Here is a 25,915-nt window from a genome sequence, read left to right as displayed (position 1 = left end):
TGTCTCAGAACCAAGAATTTTGTGACTAACCTGTAGCCTTAAAAGTTGGGGAAAATCAACGGCCAGACTGGAGTAGTAAATTGTTTAAGTTAGCTATTTTCATTTTTTTAGTTCTTACTCTTCACAATGCCCATGTCTGTTTTAGTAGGGACCTAATACATCAGTTGCTGCCACTGGCAAATAATTCTGTCATTTTACTGGGGGAAAGCAAAATGAATTTAAAATAAATGTAACGTCAAAATTATTGCTCAATTGAAATTATTACATGATCACTCTAATATTCACTTCTAAATCAGAGACTTTAGTTCCCTCTCTACATATTTTTTTTGTATAGTTGTAGAACAATTTTTATGTAGCTGCAATACATAAAAAGAGAGTTGTGCAAAAGTGGTCAAGCCTTAGTTCCTGTTACTTAATTGCTGTTGACTTTGAGTGCTCTAAGGTTCTATTTCCTAATATGTGAAATAGGAACCTGATTTTTCAATCCTTATTAGGTTGTTGGGCCATCAGATAAAATGAAATTTACTCAGTCCTTTACTGGGCACACAATATTGTGTTGAACCACAGATATCAGCTAATCCTAATAATTTTTTTTGCATTTTTTATTGTAATTAGTAAAAGGGTTACATGATATTTGCCAGATAGAAGGTGCACTAATTCATGTACATTGATACCCTTTCACATGTCTTGGTACCCATTTCCCTCCCCCCCCACACCCCCCATAACCCTAATATTTTTATTTTGTATGTGTGTATGCTAGTCCTAGGGCTTGGACTCATGGCCTGGGAGCTGTCTCTGAGCTCCTTTGTGCTGAAAGGCTAGCGCTCTACCACTTGAGCCACACCTCCACTTCTAGGTTGTGAGTGTTTAACTGGAGATAAGAGGTTCATGGGCTGTCCTGCACGGGTTGGCTTTGAACCACGATCCTCAAATCTTCACGTCCTGAGTAGCTAGGATTACAGGTAGGTGCTGTCACTTCTTTTTTGGTGGATCATAGGGCTTGAACTCAGCCTAGGCGCTGTCCCTGAGCTCTTCAGCTCAAGGCTACCACCCTACCCCTGAGCCACAGCCCCTCTTCCCGTTTTCTAGAGGTTAACTGGAGATAAGAGTCTCACAGTCTTTCGTGCCCGCGCTGGCTTTGAACCTTGATCCTCAGATCTCAGCCTCCTGCGTAGCTAGGATGACAGGCGTGAGCCACCGCGCCCGGCTTATTCATTTTTATTTTTGGTGTTGGGGACTGAATCCAAGCCTTAGCAAGCATGCTTAACAAGCAGATGACCTCTTGAGTCACAGTTAGCCAGCCGTTATTGTTTTTAGGGATTATGAAATGAAAGGAAAAAGGAAGAAACTCATGCTTCAGCAGTGGAAGCTGTAGAGCACGTAAGTCACAGTCAGTACTGAATTAGACATGCAACCGCTGCGCTTCCTGAGAGTGGGAAACTACAATTCCCAGCAGGCTTTGCACTCAAAGCAGGCTCAGCACAACCTGGAACTACATCTCCCAGAAGGCTTCGCGGGGGCAAACCGTTCGCTTCCCCCCTCTCACCCCCCCTTTGCTCCTCTTTCGCCGGCCGGCAGCACCGGGGCCGACTTTCCGCGGCCGGCGGAGCGGGCGCGCGCGTCGAGGGTCGCGCGGCTGCCGTGAAGGGCGAGTGCGCGCCGGGAGGAGTGGAGGCGTGGGGGGCGGGCGGGGGTACAGCTTGCTTGCTCGCAAGATGGCGGACGAGGACGGGGAAGGGATTCACCCCTCAGCCCCTCACAGGAACGGCGGCGGCGGCGGCGGGTCTGGGCTCCACTGCGCCGGGAACGGCGGCGGGGGAGGCGGCGGCCCCCGTGTCGTGCGCATCGTCAAGTCCGAATCCGGCTATGGCTTCAATGTGCGAGGCCAAGTGAGCGAGGGCGGGCAACTGCGGAGCATCAACGGGGAGCTGTACGCGCCGCTGCAGCATGTGAGCGCCGTGCTGCCCGGAGGGGCGGCCGACCGGGCCGGGGTGCGCAAAGGGGACCGCATCCTGGAGGTGTGAGTATCGCGGCCGCCGCCGCCCCGCCCCGCTGTCACCCCGGCCTCGTGCGGGCCCGGGGACCCCCGCCCCCTTCGGCCTGCGGCCCCGCCACCTCCCCTTCCCGGCTTTCTGCGACTCCCACTTCCCTTTCGGTTCTGGCGCCTCCAGGTTTGTTTTTTTAAACCCTGCTCCCAGGCGTTAGGATGTTCCCCCTCCACTTGATTTCTTCTTTGACACGCGGGTTTCTGCCATCTCCTTTCCCGACCCCAGCCAGTACGGGGTCCTCCCCAAGTTCTCCTTAGCATCAGTTTCCTGTTGGCCGCCACTCCCCTCAGTCCCTGTGGACTGTCCCTTCTGTCCTCTAGACCAAAGCAGGACCTGTGGTGTGCTCGCACTTTTCCTCCGGAAATATCCCAACCCTCTCCACTCCTTTCTCTTTCCTTAGTTACCCTTTCCCTTACGGCTAAGCACTCCTTATATTTTTAACATCTCCTTCTTGTCCTTCCTTTTCGTTTTGTTTTTATACCCTCAATAATGTGTCTTCTTTTCTGACCCTTGCCTACCTCTTGTCTGGATAGAGTTTGACACTGTAGTTTCCCTCTGTAATTTACAGTCTGATTTTGATTCTGGTGTCTCAATCAATACATCCCTCTCAGGGCCTCCCTGTTCTGGCCATATCACCACTCCTGAGCCATACTCACACTTTGCATCAGGTATATGGTAGAGCCCTCCTGCTCCTACTTATCCCCCAACTGCAATCTCCTTTTAGGTTTTTGACATCTACATTAAAAAAAAAAAGTAGCATGCTTTTTTTTTCTTTTTAAAGCAACTCCATTATTTCTCCTATTCTATGTTACTATCTCCCCCCCCCCACTCCTCTAGAGTGCTTTCCCTTCTCTTTTTAAAGCTCCTGCTGCTGCATGCCACCTACCCCTGTTGCTGTGTTGGCCCCCAACATATTACTCAGCCATACTTCCCCATCACATCCCTTAATGCTTGAAGGATGCTGCCTTGCCTTGCCCTTTCTGTGTGGACTTTCTTCACTGTCCTTAATCTATATTTGTAATTTTGTACTTTTTATTACAATTTACATAATGGTTGTAGGTGGTATAGCTTGTGTTGTTTGCATTCTCCTTCAGTTTTCTCTTATATTACTGCATCTGCATTGTGTATGCTTTTTCACACTTACTCTTTCTCCATCATGGCATTTACCCATATAAAGAATTTTCATACACACACACACACACACACACACACACACACACACACACACACACATGCATACATATTAAAACATTATTTTAATTGTAATTTCCACAGCTGTCAGTCTATGACTTGTGAAACACCTAAGCTTTGCAAAGAGGATGATATCTGGAAAGTCTGGCCTTATAGAAGAGTCCATTGCTTGTTCATCTTGTGACCTCTGTCCTTCTTTGTAGTCTTACTTTGTTATTCTGTTTTCTCATCCCTTTCACTTCAAGAAACTAAAGCATGTTTGGAGATCTTGTAGTTTCTTTCTGTCCTTTCTGTAAAATCTGTAAGCAGATTCTTTCAATTTTCACTAATGTATTATGTGCTGTTTTCTTTTACTCCTTAGCAATACATTCTTTTGTCTTTTGGGAGGGAGGGGACTAAATCTCACAGACACAGAATGAAATAATGATCTTTTGATTTCTTGTACCTGGGCATCTGATTACTTTCTTTCTAGATTAATGCAAAATGTGTGTCTGGTATTCTCTGATAATAACCTTTTGTTGTTATTATACCAAAGGTAAGGACCCATTGGAAGTTAACTTTGGATCTAGTTGTTTATTTTTAGGCTTGAAGTGAACATACGACATACATTTATTATGAAGTTTAAAATCACTGTCACAAAACTAATTCTGTAGGAGATTAGAGCTAATGTGATCTAACATGTCTATATGCCAAAAATATAGTTGGTGGCTTTTGCCTTTATTGTGGTTTCTAAAGCAGAACTTAGTAAACTAGATACTGTACAGGAGACCTCAGGTGAGCCTGTAAGGACAGATAGAAGGACTTTTCTCAGACCTAAGATATAAGCTGGATAGCTAGGAAGATTTTTTTCCTTCTGGAGACACAACATTGCTTTTTGCCATATCTTTAGTGGTGAGGAAAGAACTTTATTGTATTTATTTGTTTATTTATTTATTTTTGCTGGTCCTGGATGAGAACTTTATTTTTGGAGGGTAGGAAAAGCAAAACACTGTACCTAGATGACCTCTTTGGAAGGTTATGATGATCAACAACTTTGGTTTTATAGCCTTTCAACTATCAGCATTTTGATATCAAGAGGCCTTTAAAATTTATAGTACTGTAGTGACACTAGAGATAGTTGTAAACCCAAAGTTGAACTAGTTGGTAAATTCTGAACCTCAGCTATATAGGTTCTTTCTCTTTCCTCACACCCTTCTTAGGGTATCAAGTAAGAGGAGAAAATCAGCTACCAAATAGATATGATTCTTTTTGTGCCAGCAACTTATGTTGATTTGATTTGATTGATGCTGATTTTCTTTTTTGGTTGGGTGTGGGCTTTGAACTCTGGGCCTAGGTGCTGTATCTGAGCTCTTCAGCACAAGGCTAGCACTCTACCACTTGAGCCACAGCACCACTTCTGGCTTTTTCCCTATTTTAAACTCTTTTCCTATGTAGACAGATTGTTTTATTCCAGTTTTCATTTATTGCAGTGATCTGGACAGCTGATGGAAACATGAAAGAACAGAGTAACTTTGAAACTTAAAGAGATCAGACAGGTTTAGACAGAAGTGACTCTTACAGTTTTTAAATTAATCTGGAGCTGGTATGGTTCAATAAGTCCTTTCCCCTTTCAAGATGGACTACATTGTAACTAGCTTAGGAGAGTCCTGTTGGAAACTTTAGTATAGCAGTTTCAAGAAACCCTCTGGGCTCTAAATGTTGAGCATATGGAAATTTTTCTTGACTAACATAGTCTTCACTTTATTTTTCCCAGTGTAACATACACTGTCTTTACTTAGATGTATATGTACCTGGAGGCTACTGTGTGAAGGAAGCTTTCAACAAATAGAATAAAAATAAGTGCTTTTTCACTAATTATATATTGTGTGAAGTAACTGACTTCAGGTTAGTTTTTTTTTTTTTGAGTTATTCCAAAAGCTATTGTTATGTAAGCTATTGGTGAATTCTTTTTTTCCCCTTCTTTCCTCTCTTCCCTCCTCCCTTTCTTTTTCTTCTTTCCTTTCTCCTTTTCTTTCTTCCTCCTGAGAGCCCCCCCCCGCCCCCACCCCTTTGCTTTTGTGCTGGCCCTGGGGCTTGAACTTGGAGCCTGAGTACTGCCCCATAGCTTGATTTTGTTCTCTTTCAAAGTTAGGGCTCTACCACTTGCGCCACAGCAGCTTCTTGGTGGTTACTTGGAGGTAAGAGTCACATGGGCCTTTCTGCCTGTGCTGACTTTGAACCACAGTCATCAGATCTCAGCCTCCCACATAGCTAGGATTCCAGCCACTGGTACTGGCTATGGATGATTTTTTTTTTTTTTCCAGTCCTTTGGCTTGAACTCAGGGCCTGGGCACTGTGCCTGAGCATCTTTTGCTCATGGTGAATACTTTATCAATTGAGCCACAATGCCCCTCTGGCTTTTTATATGATACTGAGGAATTGAACCTGGGGCTTCATGCATGCTAGGCAAGCACTCTACCAGTGAGCCACATTCTCAGTCCCAATACTTCTATTTGATTGATTGGTTGGTTGATTGATTTAGTTGGTCATGGGGCTTGAACTCTGCTGGGCACTGTCCCTGAGTTCACAGCCCCAGGCTAGCACTCTACCACTTTGAACCACAGTGCCACTTCCAGTTTTCTAGTACTTAATTGGAGGTTAGAGTCTCACAGACTTTTGTGTCCAGGCTGGCTTTGCACCATGATCCTCAGATTGTCAGCCTCCTGACTAGCTAGGATTATAGGCATGAGCCACCAGCGCCCAGCCAGTACCTCTATTTTATAAGAGAAGAAACTGAGTGTCACATTAGTAAATGATGCCCAGGATTAAATCCAGGTCTTCAGTTATTAAATCTTGTATTTTTCATATCTTTCATTTTTAAATTATTTCTGACTATCAATAGTGAATTATTTTTGACTGTGACTAGTTAAATAAAAAAAAATTTAAATTTTTCTGGGTATCAGCGTTTCATGCCTGAACTCCTAGCTGCTCAGGCAGCTGAGATCTGAGGATTCCCATTTGAAGACAGCCCAGGCAGAGAAGTCTGAGGCTTTTAGCTCTAAGTACCTAAATGCTGGAAATAGAGCTGTGTGTCATAGTGCTATGTAGATCCCTCAAGTTGTGTGAAAAAACTAAGGAACAGGACTCAGGCCTTGTTCAGCCTTAGTACTGGCACAAAGTAAAATAAAATAGAAAAAGGGCCGGGAGTTTGGCCTAGTGGTAAAGTGTTTGCCTAGCATGCACGAAGACCCAGGTTCGATTCCTCGGTACCACATACATAGAAAAAAGCTGGAAGTGGTGCTGAGGCTCAAGTGGTAGAGCTCTAGCCTTGAGAAAGTCCAAGGACAATGCTCAGGCCCTGAGCTCAAGCCCAGGACTGGCAAAAAAAAAAAAAAAAATAGTTTAAAAAAAAGTCAGCTGGACCAGTAGGTTAGTATAAAATACTTGCCTAGCATATGGAAAGTCCTGGATTTAGTCCTCAGCCCTCAAAAAGTAAAGCTAAAAATGCAGTTTGGGTTCTGCCATTGTGAAATGAAACTAAAAAAAATATTTTTATTTATCCATTCCTTATTTCCTGTGATTAAACTGGAAGAGCGACTGGGGATGAAACTGAGCTTTTTATGCTCAAGGCTAGTATAACGCCATTTGAGCCATAGTGCCAATTCCAGTTTTTTGGTGATTGATTGGTCTCATGAACTTTCCTGCTAAGGAAGGCTTCAAACTGCAGTTCTCAGGTCTCAGCCTCCTGAGAGCTAGAATTGCAGGTGTGAGCCATTGTTGCCCAGCTGCTGTTAGCTATCTTCACTCAGCTGGTTATCCATGAAGGGAGCATGACAATCATAACTTTAAAAAAATTTAATTTTATAAGTAGGTTTGATTGTGAATAGATAACATTAAATTTGTAAGTAATGCTACCTTTCCCTTAGAAATCACTTTTACAGATTGCTCTGACAGGAAATGATTTTTTTATTAGTAGCATAAAGATTTAGCTGCAGCGTGTAAGTTATGAAGAACAGTTGTCTTTCTAGCCCCCACTGACCAGTTTGTTTCTGTGACAGTTATTGTGTCATCAAGGATAATTATTTTTAAAAAGTCTCAGTAGGACTTGTCTCAATGGTAGATAAGCAGAGAGACTGAATTGACAAGCAAACTCTTTATAATTTATGATCACAGCAAAGTGCTTTGGGAGCAGGATCTGTGGTGAGTTAGATAGAGGCAAAGGATATTATGGTGGCTTAGGTTAGAGAGCCAGTTAGGTTCATTTTGTTCAGCTGTCAGCTCTGTAAGATGTCCTCAGTGCTTCACTCAGGCAATCCAGTAGGAACCTATATGTGTAGTATAATTCCAACACAATCAGAATCTTTAGGCAGTTAAATATTTCTTAAAAAGGTATAGCAATTAGTAGTAGAGATGTCTAAAATCCTAGGATTTGTGAGGCTGTGAGCAACATAGACCTTGTCTCAAAAAAAAGGAACTTGGACTGTATAAGTTACCACCATATATACATATATAGACACACACACACACCAACATCAACACTTTTTTTTTTTTTTTGCCAGTCCTGGGCTTGAGCTCAGGGCTTGAGCACTGTCCTTGGACTTTCTCAAGGCTAGAACTTCACCACTTGAGCCTCAGCACCACTTCCGGCTTCTTATTTCTACGTATGTGGTACCAAGGAATCGAATCCGGGTCTTCGTGCATGCTAGGCAAGCACTCTACCTCTAGGCCAAACACCTGGCCCCAACAAACACATTTGAACCAAGTTTTGTTAAAACTTTACTGGTATTGTAATACACTTTTATTGTTTAGTAATTAGGGTTCTGGGGCTTTTTTTCCCCCCTGGTTGTGGGGCTCAACTGGGTGCTGGTGCTGGGGCTTGTCTGGTCCTGGGTGCTGTCCCTGAGCTCTTCAGCTCAAGGCTTCCCGCCTTACTACTGGAGCTATAGCACCACTTCTGGTTTTCTGGTAGTTAATTGGAGATGAGTCTCATGGACTTTAGTGCCCTGGCTGGCTTTGAACCACGATCCTCAGATCTCAGCCTTCTGAGTAGCTAGCATAACAGGCATGAGCCACCGGCACCCAGCTAAGGGTTCTGTTTTTTGAGGGCTGGTGGCATTCACAAACCTATTAGGTTGTTGTCCATTGTCTTTAAACACCACTTTTCTTTATGTTGGCCTACTGTTATCTTGTGTTCAGTCTGGTTCCATTTTTTTTTTTTGCCAGTTGTGGAGATTGAACTCAAGGCCTGGGTGCTGTCCTTGGACACATTTTGCTCAAGGCTAGCACTCTGCCACTTTGAGCTACAGTACCACTTCCAGCTTTTTCTGTGTATGTGGTACTGAGGAATCAAACCCAGGGCTTTGTGTATGCGAGGTGAGCATTCTACCACTAGGCTACGCTCCCAGCCCAGTCTGGTTCCATTTTTAAGCACAAATTGTGTAAAGTACCCCCTGCCCCTTAAGCTTCCATGGTAGTGGAGAAGGTATAAAATGACACTGTATAAATTTAAATGAAGTAATGAGGATGAAAAACCTAATGTGTGATGTGTTGTAGTCCTCGTTTGCCTGTAAACCCCGCTACTAAGAAAGCAGGAGTTTGAGCTCAGTGTGGCAAAGTTATCCAGACCCAAAAACAAAAATACAAGCTGAGGGCCAGGAGTTGGGCCTAGAGGTAAAAGTGTTTGCCTAGCGTACTTGAAGACCTGGCTTCGATTCCTCCCTACCACATGCATAGATAAAAGCCAAAAGTGGTGGTGTGGCTCAAGTAGTAGAGTTCTAACCTTGAGAGGAAAAGAAAAAGAAGGAAGGAGGGAGGATAGATTAGATAGATAGATAGATAGATAGATAGATAGATAGATAGATAGATAGATAGATAGATGCTGGAGCGCAGGGGGATGTGGCAGAAGTGGTGGAGTACTTGCCTAGTTTTCATAAGGCTCTGGGTTCAATCTCCAGTACTGCCAACACAAAAAAAGGCAGAAAAATGCAATGAGATATAGAGGAACTAATGAGACTGCTTAAGAAGATTGGTATAGGGCCGGGAGTTTGGCCTAGTGGTTAAAGTGCTTGCCTAGCATGCACGAAGACCCGGGTTCGATTCCTCGGTACCACATACATAGCAAAAAGCCAGAAGTGGTGCTGAGGCTCAAGTGGTAGAGCTCTAGCCTTGAGAAAATCCAAGGACAGTGCTCAGGCCCTGAGCTCAAGCCCAGGACTGGCAAAAAAAAAAAAAAAAGAAGATTGGTATATGTGAGGGTGATAGGTCATAGAAGGCTTTTATGCTCTGAAAGACAAGTGTAATTTCAAAAACAGAGGAGGAGGAACAGTGTCACAGATTGAAGAAACTCTGACCAGAGGGAGAAAAATATAAAAAGTTCTTAGGATAGCAAAGCGCTTAAAGTTGCTGTTTGAAGATAATTGTGATAGAAACTAGAAGGAAATTTGAAATGAGATTAAAAAAAAACCTCTAGTACAATGCTAAGAAGTTAGGATTTTATTCTGTTTATGAGCTCAGAATATAGTCCTTTTTTGGGGGGGAGGGGTCATGGGACTTGAACTCTGGGCCTGGATGCTGCCCTACTGCCCTACCCTTGAGCCACAGCCTCACTTCCCATTTTCTAGAGATTAATTGGAGATAAGAGTCTCATGGTTTTGTAGTGCCTGAGCTGGCTTTGAACCTCGATCCTCAGATCTCAGCCTCCTGTGTGCTAGGATTACAGGTGTGAGCCACTGCTGCTTCATAATACAGTCTTATGTGTTAATAATACCCATGACTTCATGTGAATTTAGTGTTGCTGTTGTTAATTTACCAAGAGAAGTTCAACAACTTTTCCCAGGTCAAAGAGGAAAATTGCTGTGAGACTAAAAAGCACGTATTCTTTTGAACTGTTTTGTACTGTATGAAAAAAGGAACTGAGAACAACTAAACTCTACTAGTCAAAGCTTAGAACAGCTGATGAGATGCTGGTTGCCTTTAATTTGTGTCTGCATTTTATTTCACAATCTAATGGGATTTCTGAAATATCCAATTCCTGTTGTCTTACAGATTAAAGGATTCTACTTAGTGTTTATATTTAATAGTATTTTTTATCCTTTGATGCTGCAGGACCACTGTGCTCTGCCCTATGATGTCTTGTCTTGGCTATACTTTTCCAGAACAAAAGTAGCTTCAAGTCCTCTGATCTAATTTAACTTTTTGTTTTGTCACAGGACATATAGGGAGTTGAGGGAAAGAAAAATAGAACTTGAGTCATACTAAAATTTACACCTGACCTGCTAGGTGTTGGTGGCTCATTCCTATAATCCTAGGTCTTCAAGAGGTTGATATCTAAGGGTCTCAGTTTGAAGCCATCCTGAGCAAAAAAGTCTGAGACTCATCTCCAGTTAACCATCGAAAAGCCAGAAGTGGAGGTATGTCTTAGAGCTCTCGCCCAATTAAAAAAGCCAAGTGAGTTCCTGAGTTCAGGCCTCAGGACCAGCATGCATAAATAAATAAAAATTTACCCTGATTTTTTTTTGGTATTTTAATAATGTTGTTAAGGGTAATCCAACTTTAAATTTTGTGATCTGACATTAGCTAAATATTAACCCCTACCAAGTAAGGTTCTGTTAATAGTGGAGACAGTATACTTACCTGCTGAGTGTGTGAGTTGCTAAGTGAGGAGTTGATTTGAGTGCCCCTGCATGTACTTTCGTCAGTGAACTTTGTTTGTTATAAAAACCAATTTTGAAGCTGGGCATGATGGCTCACAACTGTAATACTAGCTACTCAGGAGGCTGAGTTTCAAGGATCAAGGTTCAAAACCATCTTAGGCACTAAAGTCTGAGACACTTGTCTTCAGTTAACCACTAGAAAACTAGAAGCAGTGCTGTGGCTCCAGGAGTAGTAGCCTTGAGCTGAAGAACTCAGGGACAGCCCATGCCCCAGAGTTCAAGTCCCACGACTGACATAAACAAACAAACAAACAATAGGGATGTGTAACCTAGTTTGGACTTAAACTCTTATCTTCCTGCCTCTGCTTCCCAAGAGCTGAGAGTACAAGCTTGTACCACTATACCTGATAGAGAAAGCATCTTTTTAAGACTTATTGGAGAGGGGGTATATGGGTTTTATTGAGTATTAAGTCCAAGTCCTTGTACAGGCTAAGCACTCTTATCATTGAATTATACCCTAGCCCTATCTAAAACTTAAAAAAAAATTATTTTTTGTGCCAATTCTGGTACAAAAAAAGTTTGAGATACTCAAGGGCTTGTGCTCTTTTAGTTTTTTCTGCTCAAGACTGGCATTCTACCACTGGCTTTTTGGCCAGTTTACTGAAAGTAAAGGTCTTTCAGATTTGCCTGCCTGGGCTGGCTTTTGAGTGGCCATCCTCAGATCTCAACCTTCTGAGTAGATAGGATTGTAAGCATGAGACACTGGTGCCTGGTCAAACTAGATTTTTTTTTAAAAATGTATTGTCAGTACTATACAGAGGGTTACAGTTTTATTATATAAGGTAGTGGGTATATTTCTTGTTGGATATTGTTATCCCCTCCCATGTTTTCCGAACTAGATTCTTCTGTCAGATCTCAGAATAAGACTGGAATATGTATTCTATGGACTTGATACATAATAATAATTAGCATGATTACTTTGGGAAAGTACAGAGCCATCTGTAGACAGTCAGCTGCATATGTAGATACTTTCCCAGCTCCTTTCAAGAAACTGGTTATTTTTATAGATTATTCAATGAAATTAACTAGAAAGCTTTCCCTTCCCCTAAAAATGGCAGTATTTTTATATCTCTGTTTCTGCTTTTTAGTTACATTTGGTATGCTTAAAAATAAAGAGATGGATTAAATAAATATTATTAAAGGTATTGGAAAATATGATGATTTCTAACAGTTCTAGAAACTTTCTAGTTTTTCTTTTTTTTGTTGTTGTTGTTGGTCATGGGACTTAAATTCTGGGCTTGGGGTTGTCCTGAGCTCTTCAGCTTAAGGCTACTGCCCTATCCCTGGAGCCACAGCGCCACTTCTGGTTTTCTGGTGGTTAATCGGAGATTAAAGTCTCATGGACTTTCCTGCCGGGCATGGCTTTAAATTGATCTTCAGATCTCAGCCTCCTGAGTAGCTAGGATTTACAGGCATGAGCCACAGTCCCTGCCTTCCTCTGTGTTTTTAAAATTTATTGGATACAAGTAGTTTGTTCCTTTTAAGTACTATAATCTATTCCATTTCTTATGAATAAACCACAATTTTTTTTTCATTTTTTGATAGAAATGGGCTCTATTTTAATTTTGGAATAGTATAAATAAAGCTATAGTGAACAATTCTACTCCAATTGTTTATATGGAAAGGTTTTCATTTCTCTTGGGTAAATACCTACGAGTGGGATTTCTGGATCATTCAGTATATGTGCCATAATGAGATGTTTTTGAGATGTTCTCATCAGCATTGTATGAGACTACGACATCTTTGACAAATTTGGTGCCATTCTTATAGGCACAAAGCCAGGTTTTTTTAATCTGTAAAATTGGAAAGTATACTTATTGCTTATAGTTATGGAATTTTTTGTCTGTTTTAATAGGTTGCTTCTGAGGGACTAATTACGATTTAATTACTTTCTTGCAAGTAACATGGTGTCAAAATAGTATTCTGCTTACTATGTCTAATGACTCTTTGCTGTGCTATATTTAGTGAATGGCTTTTGTCTTACACTGCCATCCATACCTTATTTCCTTATAGTCTGCTTTCTTCACTGGCAGTGTACAAATTAGAGGTTTTTTTCCTACTTGTGGGAATGTTTGTATTAGTTTTGCAATTCTCTCAGCTGCTTAATTCTTGTTGAATAGGAGTCTTATTTGAAGCCACACCTATTAGCTAGCCAAAAAAAAATCTCATTTGAGCCAAATGTTGGTTTTTATATAAAAATGAACATTAAAATTATCAAGTGTACCTTTACAATACTGAAAACAAAATAATTTAAGTATATATTGATACTAAGGAATCAGGTTCTGATTTTATTTTGGGTTGTTGGGGTTTGGGGCAGTCTTTCTGCTCTTCTAACATTTTGTTGTGAAAATATTTCAGACATAGGAAAGCTGGGAAAATTATACAGTGAGTACCCATAGATTTATCATCTTGATTCTAAAATAAATATTTAGTTGTATTTGCTTAATATGTGTTACTATTTTTTTCTTATTGTGAATTTAAGCTATTACCTTTTCTTAGTAAGATATAAACCGGTAGATCCTACTGGGTAGTGTGTAGCACTTAACGGTCTTCTTGTTATTCTCATTATCCTTAGTTAGGGTTCAGCCCTTCATTTTCAAATGAACTCCAAATAGATTATGTTCTAAAGACAGAGAAAGATGTTTGTTTTACTTTGTATGTGTGTGTGTGTGCACTTTGTATGTGTGTGTGTGCGCGCGCGCGCATGCTCTAGTTCTGAGGCTTAAACTGAAGGCCTGGACACTGTCCTTGAGCACTTTTACTCAAGGCTAGCACTCTACCATTTGAGCCACAGCACTACTTCTGGCCTTTTGTGTGTTGTGTGTGTGTGTGGGGGGGGGGGTCATGGGACTTGAATTCTGCCTGGGCAGTGTCTTGTATTCTGAATTCAACTCAAGGCTACTGCCCTACCCTTGGGCCTGGACAGTGTCCTTGAGCTCTTCAGCTCAAGGCTACCACCCTACCCTTGAGCCAAGCCCCACTTCCCATTTTCTAGAGGTTAATTGGAGAGAAGAGTCTCAGGTCCTTTTGTGCTAGGGCTGGCTTTGAACCTTGATCCTTAGATCTCAACCTCCTGAGTAGCTAGGATTATAGGCATGAGCCACCACACCCAGTTCATCATAAGGTTTTTACTGACCTCATTTCATTCTTTGAAGAATGAAAGAATTGCTGTGTCTGTATTAAGTTGTGGAATGTATAACATTCTTTTTTTTTTTTTTTTTTTTCCAGTCCTGGGCTTGAGCTCAGGGCCTGATCACTGTCCTTGGACTTTCTCAAGGCTCTACCACTTGAACCTCAGCACGACTTCCAGCTTTTTTTTTCTATGCACGTGAGGAATCGAACCCAGATCTTCGTGCATGCTAGGCAAGCACTCTACCACTAGGCCAAAATCACAGCTCCATATAACATTATTTCTATAGTTTAACCAGATAGTATTTAGGATGTAACACAATAACACTAGAGCTTCTTTCCTATGTGTGTGTGTGTGTGTGTGTGTGTGTGTGTGTGTGTGTGTGTGTGTGTGTGTGTGTTTCCTAGTACTGAAGTTGAATTCAAAATCCTTGTGCTTTCTGTGCATCCTGGCTTTTTGCTGATTATTTTGAAGATGGAGTCTTCCAGAGGAACTTTTCTGCCAAAGCTAGCTTTGAACCATTATACTCTAGACCTGAGTCTCCTGAGTAACTTAAGATTATGGTAGTGATCTATGAGCACCTGGCTTTTTCTTTTTTTTTTTTTTTTTTTTTTTTTTTGTTGGTACCGGAATTGAACTCGGGACCTTGCACTTGCTTGACTAAGTACTTTACCACTTGAGCCTTGCTTGGCTTTTTGCTGGTTGTTTTGGAAATAGAATTTTGTGGACTTTTCTGCCGAGGCTGACTTTGAATTATGATGTTCTAGATCTCAGCACCTTGAATGTCTAGGATTATAGACATGAGCTCCTGGCACCCATCTAAAATCTTCTATTTTGTTAAAAAATTAACATGAATATTTGTGAGTAAGCTAGATTCCTATTCTCTGATGGTCTTTAACCTTTTCACTTTATTTCTTTGCAATAAAAATACTTTTTCCAATGTAAAATCACAAAATTAGATGATACCATCTCCAGCCCATAAATTTGGGTTTCTGTTTTTTTTTTTTTTTTTTTTGCCTGTCGTGGTGCTTGAACTCAGGGCCTGAACACGGTCCTTGGACTTTCCTCAAGACTAGAGCTCTACCACTTGAGTCACAGCACCACTTCCAGCTTTTTTCTATATATGTGGCCCGGAGGAATTAAACCTGGGTCTTCGTGCATGCTAGGCAAGCACTCTACCACTAGGCTAAACTCCTGGCCTATTTTTTTTTTTTTTTTTTTTTTTTTTGCCAGTCCTGGGCTTAAGCTTAGGGCCTGAGCACTGTCCTTGGACTTTCTCAAGGCTAGAGCTCTACCACTTGAGCCTCAGCACCACTTCTGGCTTTTTCTAAGTATATGGTACCAAGGAATCGAACCCAGGTCTTCATGCATGCTAGGCAAGCACTCTACCACTAGGCCAAACTCCCAGCCCCATTTTTTTTAAACCAAGCTTTTTTTTGGGGGGTGGGGGGAGAAGGATAAGTTATAGATCTTAAACTCAGGGACTGGGCTCTGTTCCTGAGCCTTTTTGTGCATATGGCTCGCACTCTGCCACTTGAGCTACAGTGTCATTTCTGGTTTTTGAGTGGTTTATTGGAAATAAGAGTCTCATGGGACTTTTTTGCTCAGGCTGCCTTTGAACCTCTATTCTCACATCTCAGTCTCCTAAGTAGGTAGGCATACAGGCATGAGCCACTGGCACCCAACATAAACCAAACTTCTTTATATATAGTGTTTATCTTCTTTTTTTCTGGTGCTGGAAAGCAATACATGGCTTTGCATATTTTAGGTAAGCACTACCATGAACAACATCTACAGTCCTCATAGTGTTGTTTTTATTTATTTGTTTGTTTATTTATTTATTGTGAGTCATGGGGCTTAAACTCTGGGCTTGGGCTCTTGTCCCTGAGCTCTTCAGCTGAAGGCTCTTAAGCTTAAGCTCTACCATTTCTATCACTTGAGCCACAGTGCCACACCACTTCTGGTTTTCTAATGGTTAATTGGATAAAAGAGCTTCCTGGATTTTGGACTTCTTTCCGTGCCAGGGCTGGCTTTGAACTGTGATCCTCAAGTCTCAGCCTTCTAATTAGCTAGGATTACAGGCATGAACCACTGGCACCCAGCTTATAATTCTTTTTTATGAACTATGGACATGTGAGTGCAGGCATTGTTCACCACAGGTTATGTGTTTTTTTGTTTTTTTTTTTTCTTTTTCTTTTTTGCCAGTCCTGGGGTTGAGCTCAGGGCTTGAGCACTGTCCTTGGACTTTCTCAAGGCTAGAGCTCTACCACTTGAGCCTCAGCACCACTTCCGGCTTTTTTCTATATGTGGTACTGAGGAATCGAACCCGGGTCTTCATGCATGCTAGGCAAACACTTTAACCACTAGGCCAAACTCCCAGCCCCGTTGTGTTTTTTTTTTTTTTTTTTGCCAGTCCTGGGCTTGAGCTCAGGGCCTGAGCACTGTCCTTGGACTTTCTCAAGGTTAGAGCTCTACCACTTGAGCCTCAGCACCATTTCCGGCTTTTTTCTATGTATGTGGTACCGAGGAATCGAACCCGGGTCTTCATGCATGCTAGGCAAACACTCTACCACTAGGCCAAACTCCCGGCCCCTGTTATGTGTTTTATTACATTAATTATCACAACAACTGTTAGAAAAATTTATTGTCCCTATTTTGCAGATATGGAAAGCAAGGCTTAGAAGATTGAAAAAAACTAATGATGACTTTTTTTTTTTTTCTGGGTCCGGGTGTTGTACCTGAGCTCTTCAGATCAAGGCTACCACCCTATTCCTGAGCCACAGGGCCATTTCTCCTTTTCTAGTGATTAATTGGAGATGAGTCTCATATTCTTTAATGGTGGGGCTGGCTTTGAACCTCAATCCTCAGATCTCAGCCTCCTGAATAGCTAGAATTATAGGCAAGAGCCATCAACACCCAGCTAGATAACTTTTTTGTGTGTGGGTCGTGGGGCTTAAACTTGGCCTGGCCTTGAACTTGGCCTGGGCGCTATCCGCTGTCCCTGAGCTCTTCGGCTCCAGGCTACTGCCCTACCCTTGAGCCACCCCCCACTTTCCATTTTCTAGAGGTTAATTGGAGATAAGTCTCAGGTCTTTATTCCAGGGGTTAATTGGAGTTAGTCTCAGGTCCTTTTGTGCCCAGGCTGGCTTTGAACCTTGATCCTCAGATCTCAGCCTCTTAAGTAGCTAGGATTACAGGTATGAGCCACTGCACCCAGCCTAAAAACTTTTTTTTTTTTTTGCCAGTCCTGGGGCTTGAACTCAGGGCCTGAGCACTGTCCTTTGGCTTTCTCAAGGCTAGTGCTCTACCACCTGAGCAACAGCATCACTTCCAGATTTTTCTATGTACATGGTACTGAGGAATTGAACCCAGGTCTTCTTTCATGCTAGGCAAGCACTCTACCACTAGGCCCCTCAAGATGGCTTCTGATACTCATAGGTAGGGTCAGGATTTGAACTCATGTAGATTTTCTTTCCATTGTGTCCTCTTACTAGTTGATCAGACTTGATCATTTTGTTTTTGCTCCTTTCATAGGACCCGTTCAAATTTTAATCAGTAAAGGAGTTTATTTTCTTCTACATTACTGATTTTTGTTGTAAAATTGCTTTTTAGTTTATTTATAAATTTGACTTTTAGGTTGTAAAATGTCAAGAATAGGGCTGGGTATGTGGCTCAGTGGTAGAGTTCTTACTTAGCATGCATGAAGGCCTGAGTTTGATTCCTCAGTACCACATATACAGAAAAAGCCAGAAGTGGTGATGTGGTTCAAGTGGTAGACTGCTTAGGGACTGTGCCCAGCCCCTGAGTTCAAGCCCCAGGACTGGAAAAAAATAAAGTGAAAAAAATGTCAAGAATATTAAATTTCAGTTGTTTACTGTTTTACCTGTAATAAGGAAAGAGGCTAGTGAGTGAATACCTGCCTGTTCAGTTTATGTAAATGGATGTTTCAGGTACCAGATTTTGACAGAGACAATTCCAGTGACTGAAAAGAGTGTGGAAGTCTTATGGCTAAACTTAGCATTCACTTTCAAGGAGGAAAAAATACCTTAGTGGTTTGGAACAGAACTGAAAAGAACTCTTAATGGGTAGATAAGCTTTAAATATGAAATCAATTAGAGGCCAGGTGTATATTTCCTGTCTTTCTTGGGATAGCCACGGTAGGGAACCTCCAGGCCAGTTGCCCAGTGGTTTGTGCTGAGATAGCAGACTAAGTCAGCATTCTGGGGAGGTAGCAGTTTCCCCTGTGAGTTTTGTGAGACTGGGCATCTTTGCAAAATTGTTATTCTCCCAAATCTTGTACTTGTCCTTATTTTAGCCTTTTGCACACTGAGAAACAAGAACAGAAATTAGGATTGTTTACTATGTATCCTTAGGTGTATGGTTTGTAGTTTGAACAGATTACACAGGGTTTTTAAGTAAGATAGCAAGAGGAGGAAGAAAAAAAAAAAGCAGAATCCTGAGATATTAATTTGTTTGGTAGAACAAAGGAAGTTGGGTCAGATAATGAAACTTTAGAAAGATAATTGCAAAAACCGAGTGATATAAGAAACTAATGTGTGTGAAGATGAATATTTAACCCTAATGCAATAAAACTTGATATAAAAGAAAATAGAGCCAGGCACTGTGGCTCACACCTATAATCCTAGCTACTCAGAGGGCTGAGATATGAGGATCATGGCTCAAAGCCAGCCAGGGCACTAAAGACCCTGAGACTCTTATTTTCAATTAATCACTAGAAAATGGAAAGTGGGGCCGTGGCTCAAAGGGTAGGGCAGTATCCTTGAGCTGAAGGGCTCAGGGCCAGCACCCAGGCCCAGTATTCAAGCCCCATGACCCACAAAAAGAAAGAAAAGAAAATTGACTAACTTAAAAATGTAGGGTGAATTGGAAATAAAATGTGAAGGAACTGTCTTGAATCATACTATTTGAGTTTCTATTTATAAATCAAAGGACTGTATTCTGTAGTATTTTTTTTGCCAGTCCTGGGACTTGAACTCAGGGCCTGGGCACTGTCCTTGGACTTTTTGTTCAAGGCTAGTGCTCTGCCACTTGAGCTACAGTGCTACTTCTGGCTTTTTTTTTTCCCCGTGTGTATGTATGTATTGAATCAAACCCAGGGCTTTTTTTTTTTTTTCTTCCCCTGTGTATGTATTGAGGAATCGAACCCAGGGCTTCATGCATGGTAAGTGAGCACTCTACCACTTGGCTATGTTCCTGGCCTTTTTTTTGTTTTCCTCAAGGCAAGGGCAACAGTTCTACCTGTGACTTTTTGGTGGCTAATTGAAGATAAAAGTTTCATAGACTCCTGTCCAAGCTGGCTTCAGACCATGATCCTCAGCTCTCAGCCCTGAGTAGCTGGGATTACAGGGTTGGGGGGGGGAGGGAGGGGCTACTCAGGTGCTTGCCTGCCTTTCACAGTTTTTTTTTTTTTTTTTTTTTTTGCCAGTCCTGGGCTTGAGCTCAGGGCCTAAGCACTGTCCTTGGACTTTCTCAAGGGCAGAACTCTACCACTTGAGCTTCAGCACCACTTCTGGCTTTTTTCTATGTATGTGGTACTGAGGAATCGAACCCGGGTCTTCGTGCATGCTAGGCAAGCACTCTACCTCTAGGCCAAACTCCCAGCCCTTTTTTTTTTTTTTTAAACACCTGTCCTGGCGCTTGGACTTTGGGCCTGGGTGCTGTCTCTGAGCTTCTTTTGCTCAAGATGCATGCTCTACCACTTTTTCCATCTTTTTTGGTTTATTGGAAATAAGAGCCTTACAGTTTTTTACCCTGGTGGACTTCGAGCCACAATCCTCAGATCCTGTGTATCTAGGATTACAGGTGTGATCCAACAGCATCTTGCATGAACTAATTTTAGTTTAAATGGACAGACTACAGTTTAAAAGTCACTTTGGTTGTATTGTACATATGCTTAGCTTAAAAGGCTTTGTTTCTTCCCCAGCATTACCCTCTTTCCCTTGTGTCTTTTTTTTTTTTTTTAATCAGTCTTGGGCTTAAACACTGGGCCTGCATGTTGTCCCTGAGCTCTTCAGCTCAGGGCTAGTGCTCTGCCACTTGAGCCACAGTGCCACTTCTGATTTTCTGGTGGTTAATTAGAGATAAGAGTCTCAGGGACTTTCCTGCCTGGGCTGGCTTTGAACTGTGATCCTCAGATCTCGGCCTCCTGAGTAGCTAGGATTATTGATCCACCTGTGCCCAGCTTCCCATGTGTTTTTCTGAAGCTGTTGATGAGATACTAGAATAGAGGAAGGATAGGTTATCTTATCTGTTTTCTTTTTCTGTTTTTGCCATTAGTTCACAAACAATTTGTACTTTTAAATTTGTGAGGGTAGAAAGAATTTTTTGTGGAACCAAATGAACTTTTTAATCTTAGGATTCTTCACACTGTCTGATACTGGAGTGGAGATAGAAGAGGGTGGAAATACAAAGTGTTTGGACCCTTCTCATTTATGGGATTGTCTTTTTCCCTTTTTCCCCTTAGGAACGGCGTGAATGTTGAGGGGGCGACACACAAGCAGGTGGTGGACCTGATCCGAGCAGGCGAGAAGGAATTGATCTTGACAGTGTTGTCTGTACCTCCTCATGAGGCGGATAACCTAGATCCCAGTGACGACTCCTTGGGACAGTCATTTTATGATTACACAGAAAAGCAAGCAGTGCCCATTTCGGTCCCCACATACAAACATGTGGAGCAGAATGGTGAGAAGTTTGTGGTGAGTGTCAGCCCAACTTGATCCTTAGACATCTAGTTTTCATTTTCCTGTCATATAGATATATTAGAAGAATAGAGTAAAAGACTTGCAATCCAGATCAGTTTGACTACCAGGAAAATGGGTTCATGCATAGACATCCCAATTCATTGCAGGGAATGAACTACAGTATTAAAGAGTTCTAGGTCTTTTTTTTTTTTTTCTTGCTAGTCCTGGGCCTTGAACTCAGTGCCTGGGCACTGTCCTTGGGCTTTCTCAATGCACAGCTCTACCACTTGAGCCACAGCCCCATTTCTAGCTTTTTTTCTATGTATATGGTACTGAAGAATCAAACCAGGGTCTTTGTGCATGCTGGGCAAGCACTCTACCACTAGGCTAAACTCGCAGCCCTAAAGAGTTCTAGTTCTGCTTAAGTACAATTTCATTTTATCTCCTGACAGTTTAAAGTTTGCATTTTGGTTTGTTATAAGCATGGGAGTTTCTTTAATGCTTTACTGTTTGTTCTTTTATTGGTTGCTGTATCATCTTTGCTAATAGTAATCTCTTGTTTGTTGATGCTGTGGAGATAAAGAGCAGGATTCATTTAAAAAGTTGGTGTCCATCCTCTGTATTGGCTAATATAGAGGTGTGTCTGTTTTTGAGCCCACGCCTTCTTATACTCCTCACTACATCTTTTTCTTTTTCATTTCTTTGGAGATGCATGTATGCATTATTAACTCAGATTTTCTTCAAGATTCCCAAATATACTAAACACACTTCCCACACAGTTCTAATTTGTTGCTATTGTAGACATGTAGGAAAGCCCATCATGAATTTTGGGTAATGTGTGAGTGCTGCTCTTAGTTCCTCAGAACATCGTTGCCACTGATAACCTCAGTCTACTTATTTTCCTGTTGGTTGCAGTGCGCTTTTTTGCTTTTAATTACTTTGGGAATGTTGATATGAGAAATATTCATTATTCCTTGTAGAAAATGAAAAGTGGGTTCTGTTAGGTACTGGCTAACAGCAGGTGTTTAAAATGGATCTGCAGGGCTGGGAATATAGCTCAGTGGTGGCTTTCCTAGCATGTGCACGACCGTGAGTTTAGTCATGGTCCTTGTCATCATCTGAAAGAAGCAAAAAAACCTTATCTTATGATTAAAGCTACAACCTCTGAAACTGGGATTTGTTCCCAGTGTAGGAATGAGTCACTAAATATTTATGGAATTGTTTTCTGATAAGAAAGCAAGAAAGGCCGGGAGTTTTGCCTAGTGGTTAAAGTGTTTGCCTAGCATGCATGAAGACCCGGGTTCGATTTCTTGGTACCACAAACATAGAAAAAAGCCGGAAGTGGTGCTGAGGCTCAAGTGGTAGAGCTCTAGCCTTGAGAAAGTTCAAGGACAGTGCTCAGGCCCTGAGCTCAAACCCAGGACTGGCAAAAAAAAAAAAAGAAAAGAAAAAAAAAGAAAAAAGAAAAGCAAGGAAGTTGGGAGAATTGTAGAAGGATCAAATAGTTTGTATTGTAAATTAGCTAGAGATGATGGCATATAGGTTTTATATCAGCATGGTCCTTATGTTCATAGAGCTATTCAGGAAATTTAGTGTTCTGTGCTTCTACAGTATTATCTTTAAAACAAAAGGCAGGTAAGAAGTTGAAATTAAGGTCATATCCTAAAAGTAGAACAGATTGGTTGGGTATTGGGACCTTTGGGGAATTATCTAAAACTTTGAGAATTTCTGTAGGCTTGAGAACAATCAAACTACTAATTGTTCTTTTTTTAACAGCCTTATTAAGTATAATTTATTTATCTCACTATTCACTTAGTTAAATGCCTTGTTTTATTAGCTTTGAGAAATGTTTTTAGTCCCTTATCTACAACAAACTATTTGTTCAACTTGTCTGTCCATTAAAAAAAAAAATGTGCTGGGCCTGGTGACTCACGCCTATAATCCTAGCTACTGAGGAGGCTGAGGTCTGAGGATCAAGGTTCAAAGGACCTGAGACTCTTATCTCCAATTAACCTCTAGAAAATGGGAAGTGGGGCTAGGCTCAAGGGTAAGGTGGTAACCTTTAGCTGAAGAGCTCTGGGACAATATCCATGCCAGGGGTAAGGTAGTAGCCTTGAGCTGAAGAGCTCAGGTACAATGCCCAGGCCTAGTTCAAGCCCCATGACCTACCAAAAATGAATGAATGAATGAATGAATGAATAAATAAATAAATAAATAAATAAATAAAAATAATAATTGTTGCACCGAAGTATAGCTCAAGTGGAAGAAAGTCCAAACATGAGGCCCCAAGTTCATACACAAACTGCAAAAATAGAGAAAAGAAAATAATAACACTGTCTTCAATAATTGTAAGAGTTTGTTGTGTATTCTGGATAGACATATTATTAAATAGATGTTTGATGTATATTTCTCCTGGTCTATAACTTGCCTTTTCATCTTTTTTTTTTTTCCCCCAGTCCTAGGTTTGGGCTCAGGGCCTGAGCACTGTCCCTGGATTTTCTCAAGGCTACGGCTCTACCTCTTGAGCCACAGCACTACTTCTGGCTTTTTGCTACATATGTGGTACTGAGGAATCGAACCCGGGTCTTCGTGCATGCTAGGCAAGCACTTTAACCACTAGGCCAAACTCCAGGCCCCCCTTTTTTTTAAAAAAAAAAAATAGTAGTTTGCAAAGAATACAAGTTAGAAATTTTGATGAAGTCAGTTTTATCAACTTTTTTTTTTTTTTTAATTTTTGATGCCTATGCTGGAGCTTGAACTCAGAACCTCATGCTCTTGATTTGCCTTTTTTTCCCCCCTATGTATGTGGAATCGAAGCCAGTTCTTCATGTATGCTAGGCAAGCACTCTACCACTAGGCCAAACTCCTGGCCCCTTGCTTTGCTTTTTCTTCTCCCCTTCCTTTTTCTTTATTTTTGTGCTGGTTCTAGGGCCTGAACTCAGGGCCTGGGCACTGACTGTCCCGGAGCTTCTTTTACTCAAGACCAGTGCTCTACCACTTGAGTTACAGCTCTACTTCTAGCTGTTTGGTGGTTAATTGAAGATAAGATCCTCATAGACTTTCCTGTTTGGGCTTGCTTTAAACCTTGACCCTTAGATTTCAGTCTCCTAAGTAGCCAAGATTACAGATATGAACCACAAGCACCCAGCTACTTTGCTTTTCTGTTCAAGGCTGGAACTGTACCATTTGAGCCATGCCTTCACTTTTTTTTGTTGTTGTTGGTTAATTGACAATAAAGAATCTCTGGGATATTTCCACCCAGACTGCTTTGAACCAGAATCTACAGAACCCAGCCTCTTAAATAGGATTACAGATGTGAGCTATTGGCTTCCAGCTTCTATGTGATTTTTTTTTTTGTGTGTGTGTGTGTCAGTCATGGGACTTGAACTCTGGGGCCTGGGCACTGCCCCTGAGCTCTTCAGTTCAAGGCTACCCCCCTACCCCTGGAGTCACAGCAGCACTTCTGGTTTTCTAGTGGTTAATTGGAGATAAGAGTCTTATGTACTTTAGTGCCCAGGCTGGCTTTGAATCAGCCTCCTAAGTAGCTAGGGTTACAGGCGTGAGCCACTGTGGCCGACTTTCTTTGTAATTTTGTTTTTTCTTTCTTTGTGATTTTGATACTTCAATTACTAAATGCATTGAAGAAAAAAAAATGTTTTGATTAAAACAATTAGACTTGAAGTCTGTATCTTTCCCAAGATCTGGAATTCTTTTTTGAGAGTAGAAAATCACTTTGTCTTGGGGAGGAGGCAGTGTCGCCTCAGAACTTTTGAAATTGCTTCTTGGTGTCCACAGCCTTGGTCACCTTGAACACGTTGAACCTCATGGTCTTGCCCAGGGGCTGGCACTCTCGCCCACTGTGACAGTGTTGCCAATCCGGGGGACAGGTGCACAGACATGTTCTTGTGGTACTTCTTGAAGCGATTATACTTGCGAATATAATGGAAGTCGTCTCGTCAGATGGCAGTGGTCCTCTGCATCTTCATCTTGGTCACCACACCAGACAGGATCCACCCTCAGATGGAGACGTTGCCAGTGAAAAGGCATTTCTTGTCAATATAGGTGCCCTCAATAGCCTCTTTGGATGTCTTGAAGCCTAGAACGATGTTCTTGTATTACCGGGGAAGCTTCTCCTCGGCACTTCCTCCCATCAGCACCCTCTTCTTATTTTGGAAGATGGTTGGCTGCTTCTGGTACACACGCTCTGTCGGAATGTCCACCATCTTCCCAGATGCAAGATTTGGACATTTTTCAGCTGTCTTTCAATAACTTGGTTTACCCAAGACTAGCAGAAAAAAAGAAAAGAATTATGGGAAACCTTAAGCAAAAAAGGAAGGAAAAAAAATCACAGTAAGGGCTGGGAGTTTGGCCTAGTGGTAGCATGCTCACCTAGCATGCACAAAGCCATGGGTTCAGTTTCTCAGTACCACACACATAAAAGCCAGAAGTGCTGCCATGGCTCAAGTGGTATAGTACTAGCCTTAAGAAAGCTCAAGAACAGTGCCCAGGCCCTGAGTTCAAGCCCTAGGACTAACAAAAAAAAAAAACAATAGAAACATGCTCAAAAATGATAATCTTCAAAATCTCTCCTCAAAGCTACACATCTAACAGGGTTTTTTTTTTCTGTATTATCTTATTTTTATTTAATTTTTTTCTTCTGTGGGTAGGATTCCTTTAAATATCTTTTGTAGTACTGGTTTAATAAATAGCTACAAATCCTTTAATTTTTATTTACCATATATCGTTTTTATTTTTTCTCAATTATGAAGGCTATATTGCTTTGTACACAAATCTAGGTTGGCAGAAGCTTTTTGGTGTGTGTGTTGTCATAGGGCTTGAACTCAGGGCCTAGGAGCTGTCCCTGAGCTTTTTTTGCTCAATGCTAGTGCTCTATAACTTTGAGTCACAGCTCCACCCCTGGTATTCTGGTGGTTAATTGGAGGCAATAAGAGCCTCACAGATTTTGCTGCCCAGGCTGCCTTTCAACCTTGATCCTCCAAATCTAAAGCCTCCTGAGTAGCTAGGATTACAGGCATGAGCCAGCCTTCTATTTCTATTTCATGGAAAAGTTTGAGGACTCCTGGTGTTAGTTAGTCTTTAAAGGTCTTCAACTGTGAAGTAAGCCAGACCTGGATTTTTCCTTGATAGGAGACT

General features: G+C 41.6%; 1 protein-coding gene and 1 pseudogene across 3 annotated transcripts in view; one reads left to right on the top strand and one right to left on the bottom strand.

The window, feature by feature from the left end:
- Window positions 1-1,688: 1,688 nt before the first annotated feature.
- Snx27 (sorting nexin 27) overlaps window positions 1,689-25,915 on the top strand; it is a 58,624-nt gene continuing 34,397 nt past the window's right edge. For 2 of the 3 annotated variants that reach the window (XM_090340995.1, XM_090340996.1), the window contains exons 1-2: window positions 1,689-2,020; window positions 20,545-20,776. In XM_090340995.1, the coding sequence (XP_090197121.1) occupies window positions 1,716-2,020; window positions 20,545-20,776 (537 nt within the window). In that variant the 5' untranslated portion in view covers window positions 1,689-1,715. Of the gene's footprint in view, window positions 2,021-10,019; window positions 10,086-20,544; window positions 20,777-25,915 lie in introns of those variants that run through there. The other variant, XM_090340997.1, reaches the window with a different exon arrangement.
- Window positions 24,522-24,984, bottom strand: LOC150058269 (small ribosomal subunit protein uS17 pseudogene; annotated as a pseudogene).

Source organism: Megascapheus bottae, chromosome 10 (assembly GCF_031878675.1).
Source record: "Megascapheus bottae isolate mThoBot1 chromosome 10, mThoBot2.hap1, whole genome shotgun sequence".
Classification (NCBI taxonomy): domain Eukaryota; kingdom Metazoa; phylum Chordata; class Mammalia; order Rodentia; family Geomyidae; genus Megascapheus; species Megascapheus bottae.
The sequence above is the reverse complement of the archived record's forward strand: the minus strand, read 5'-3'. Positions and strand labels throughout refer to the sequence as shown.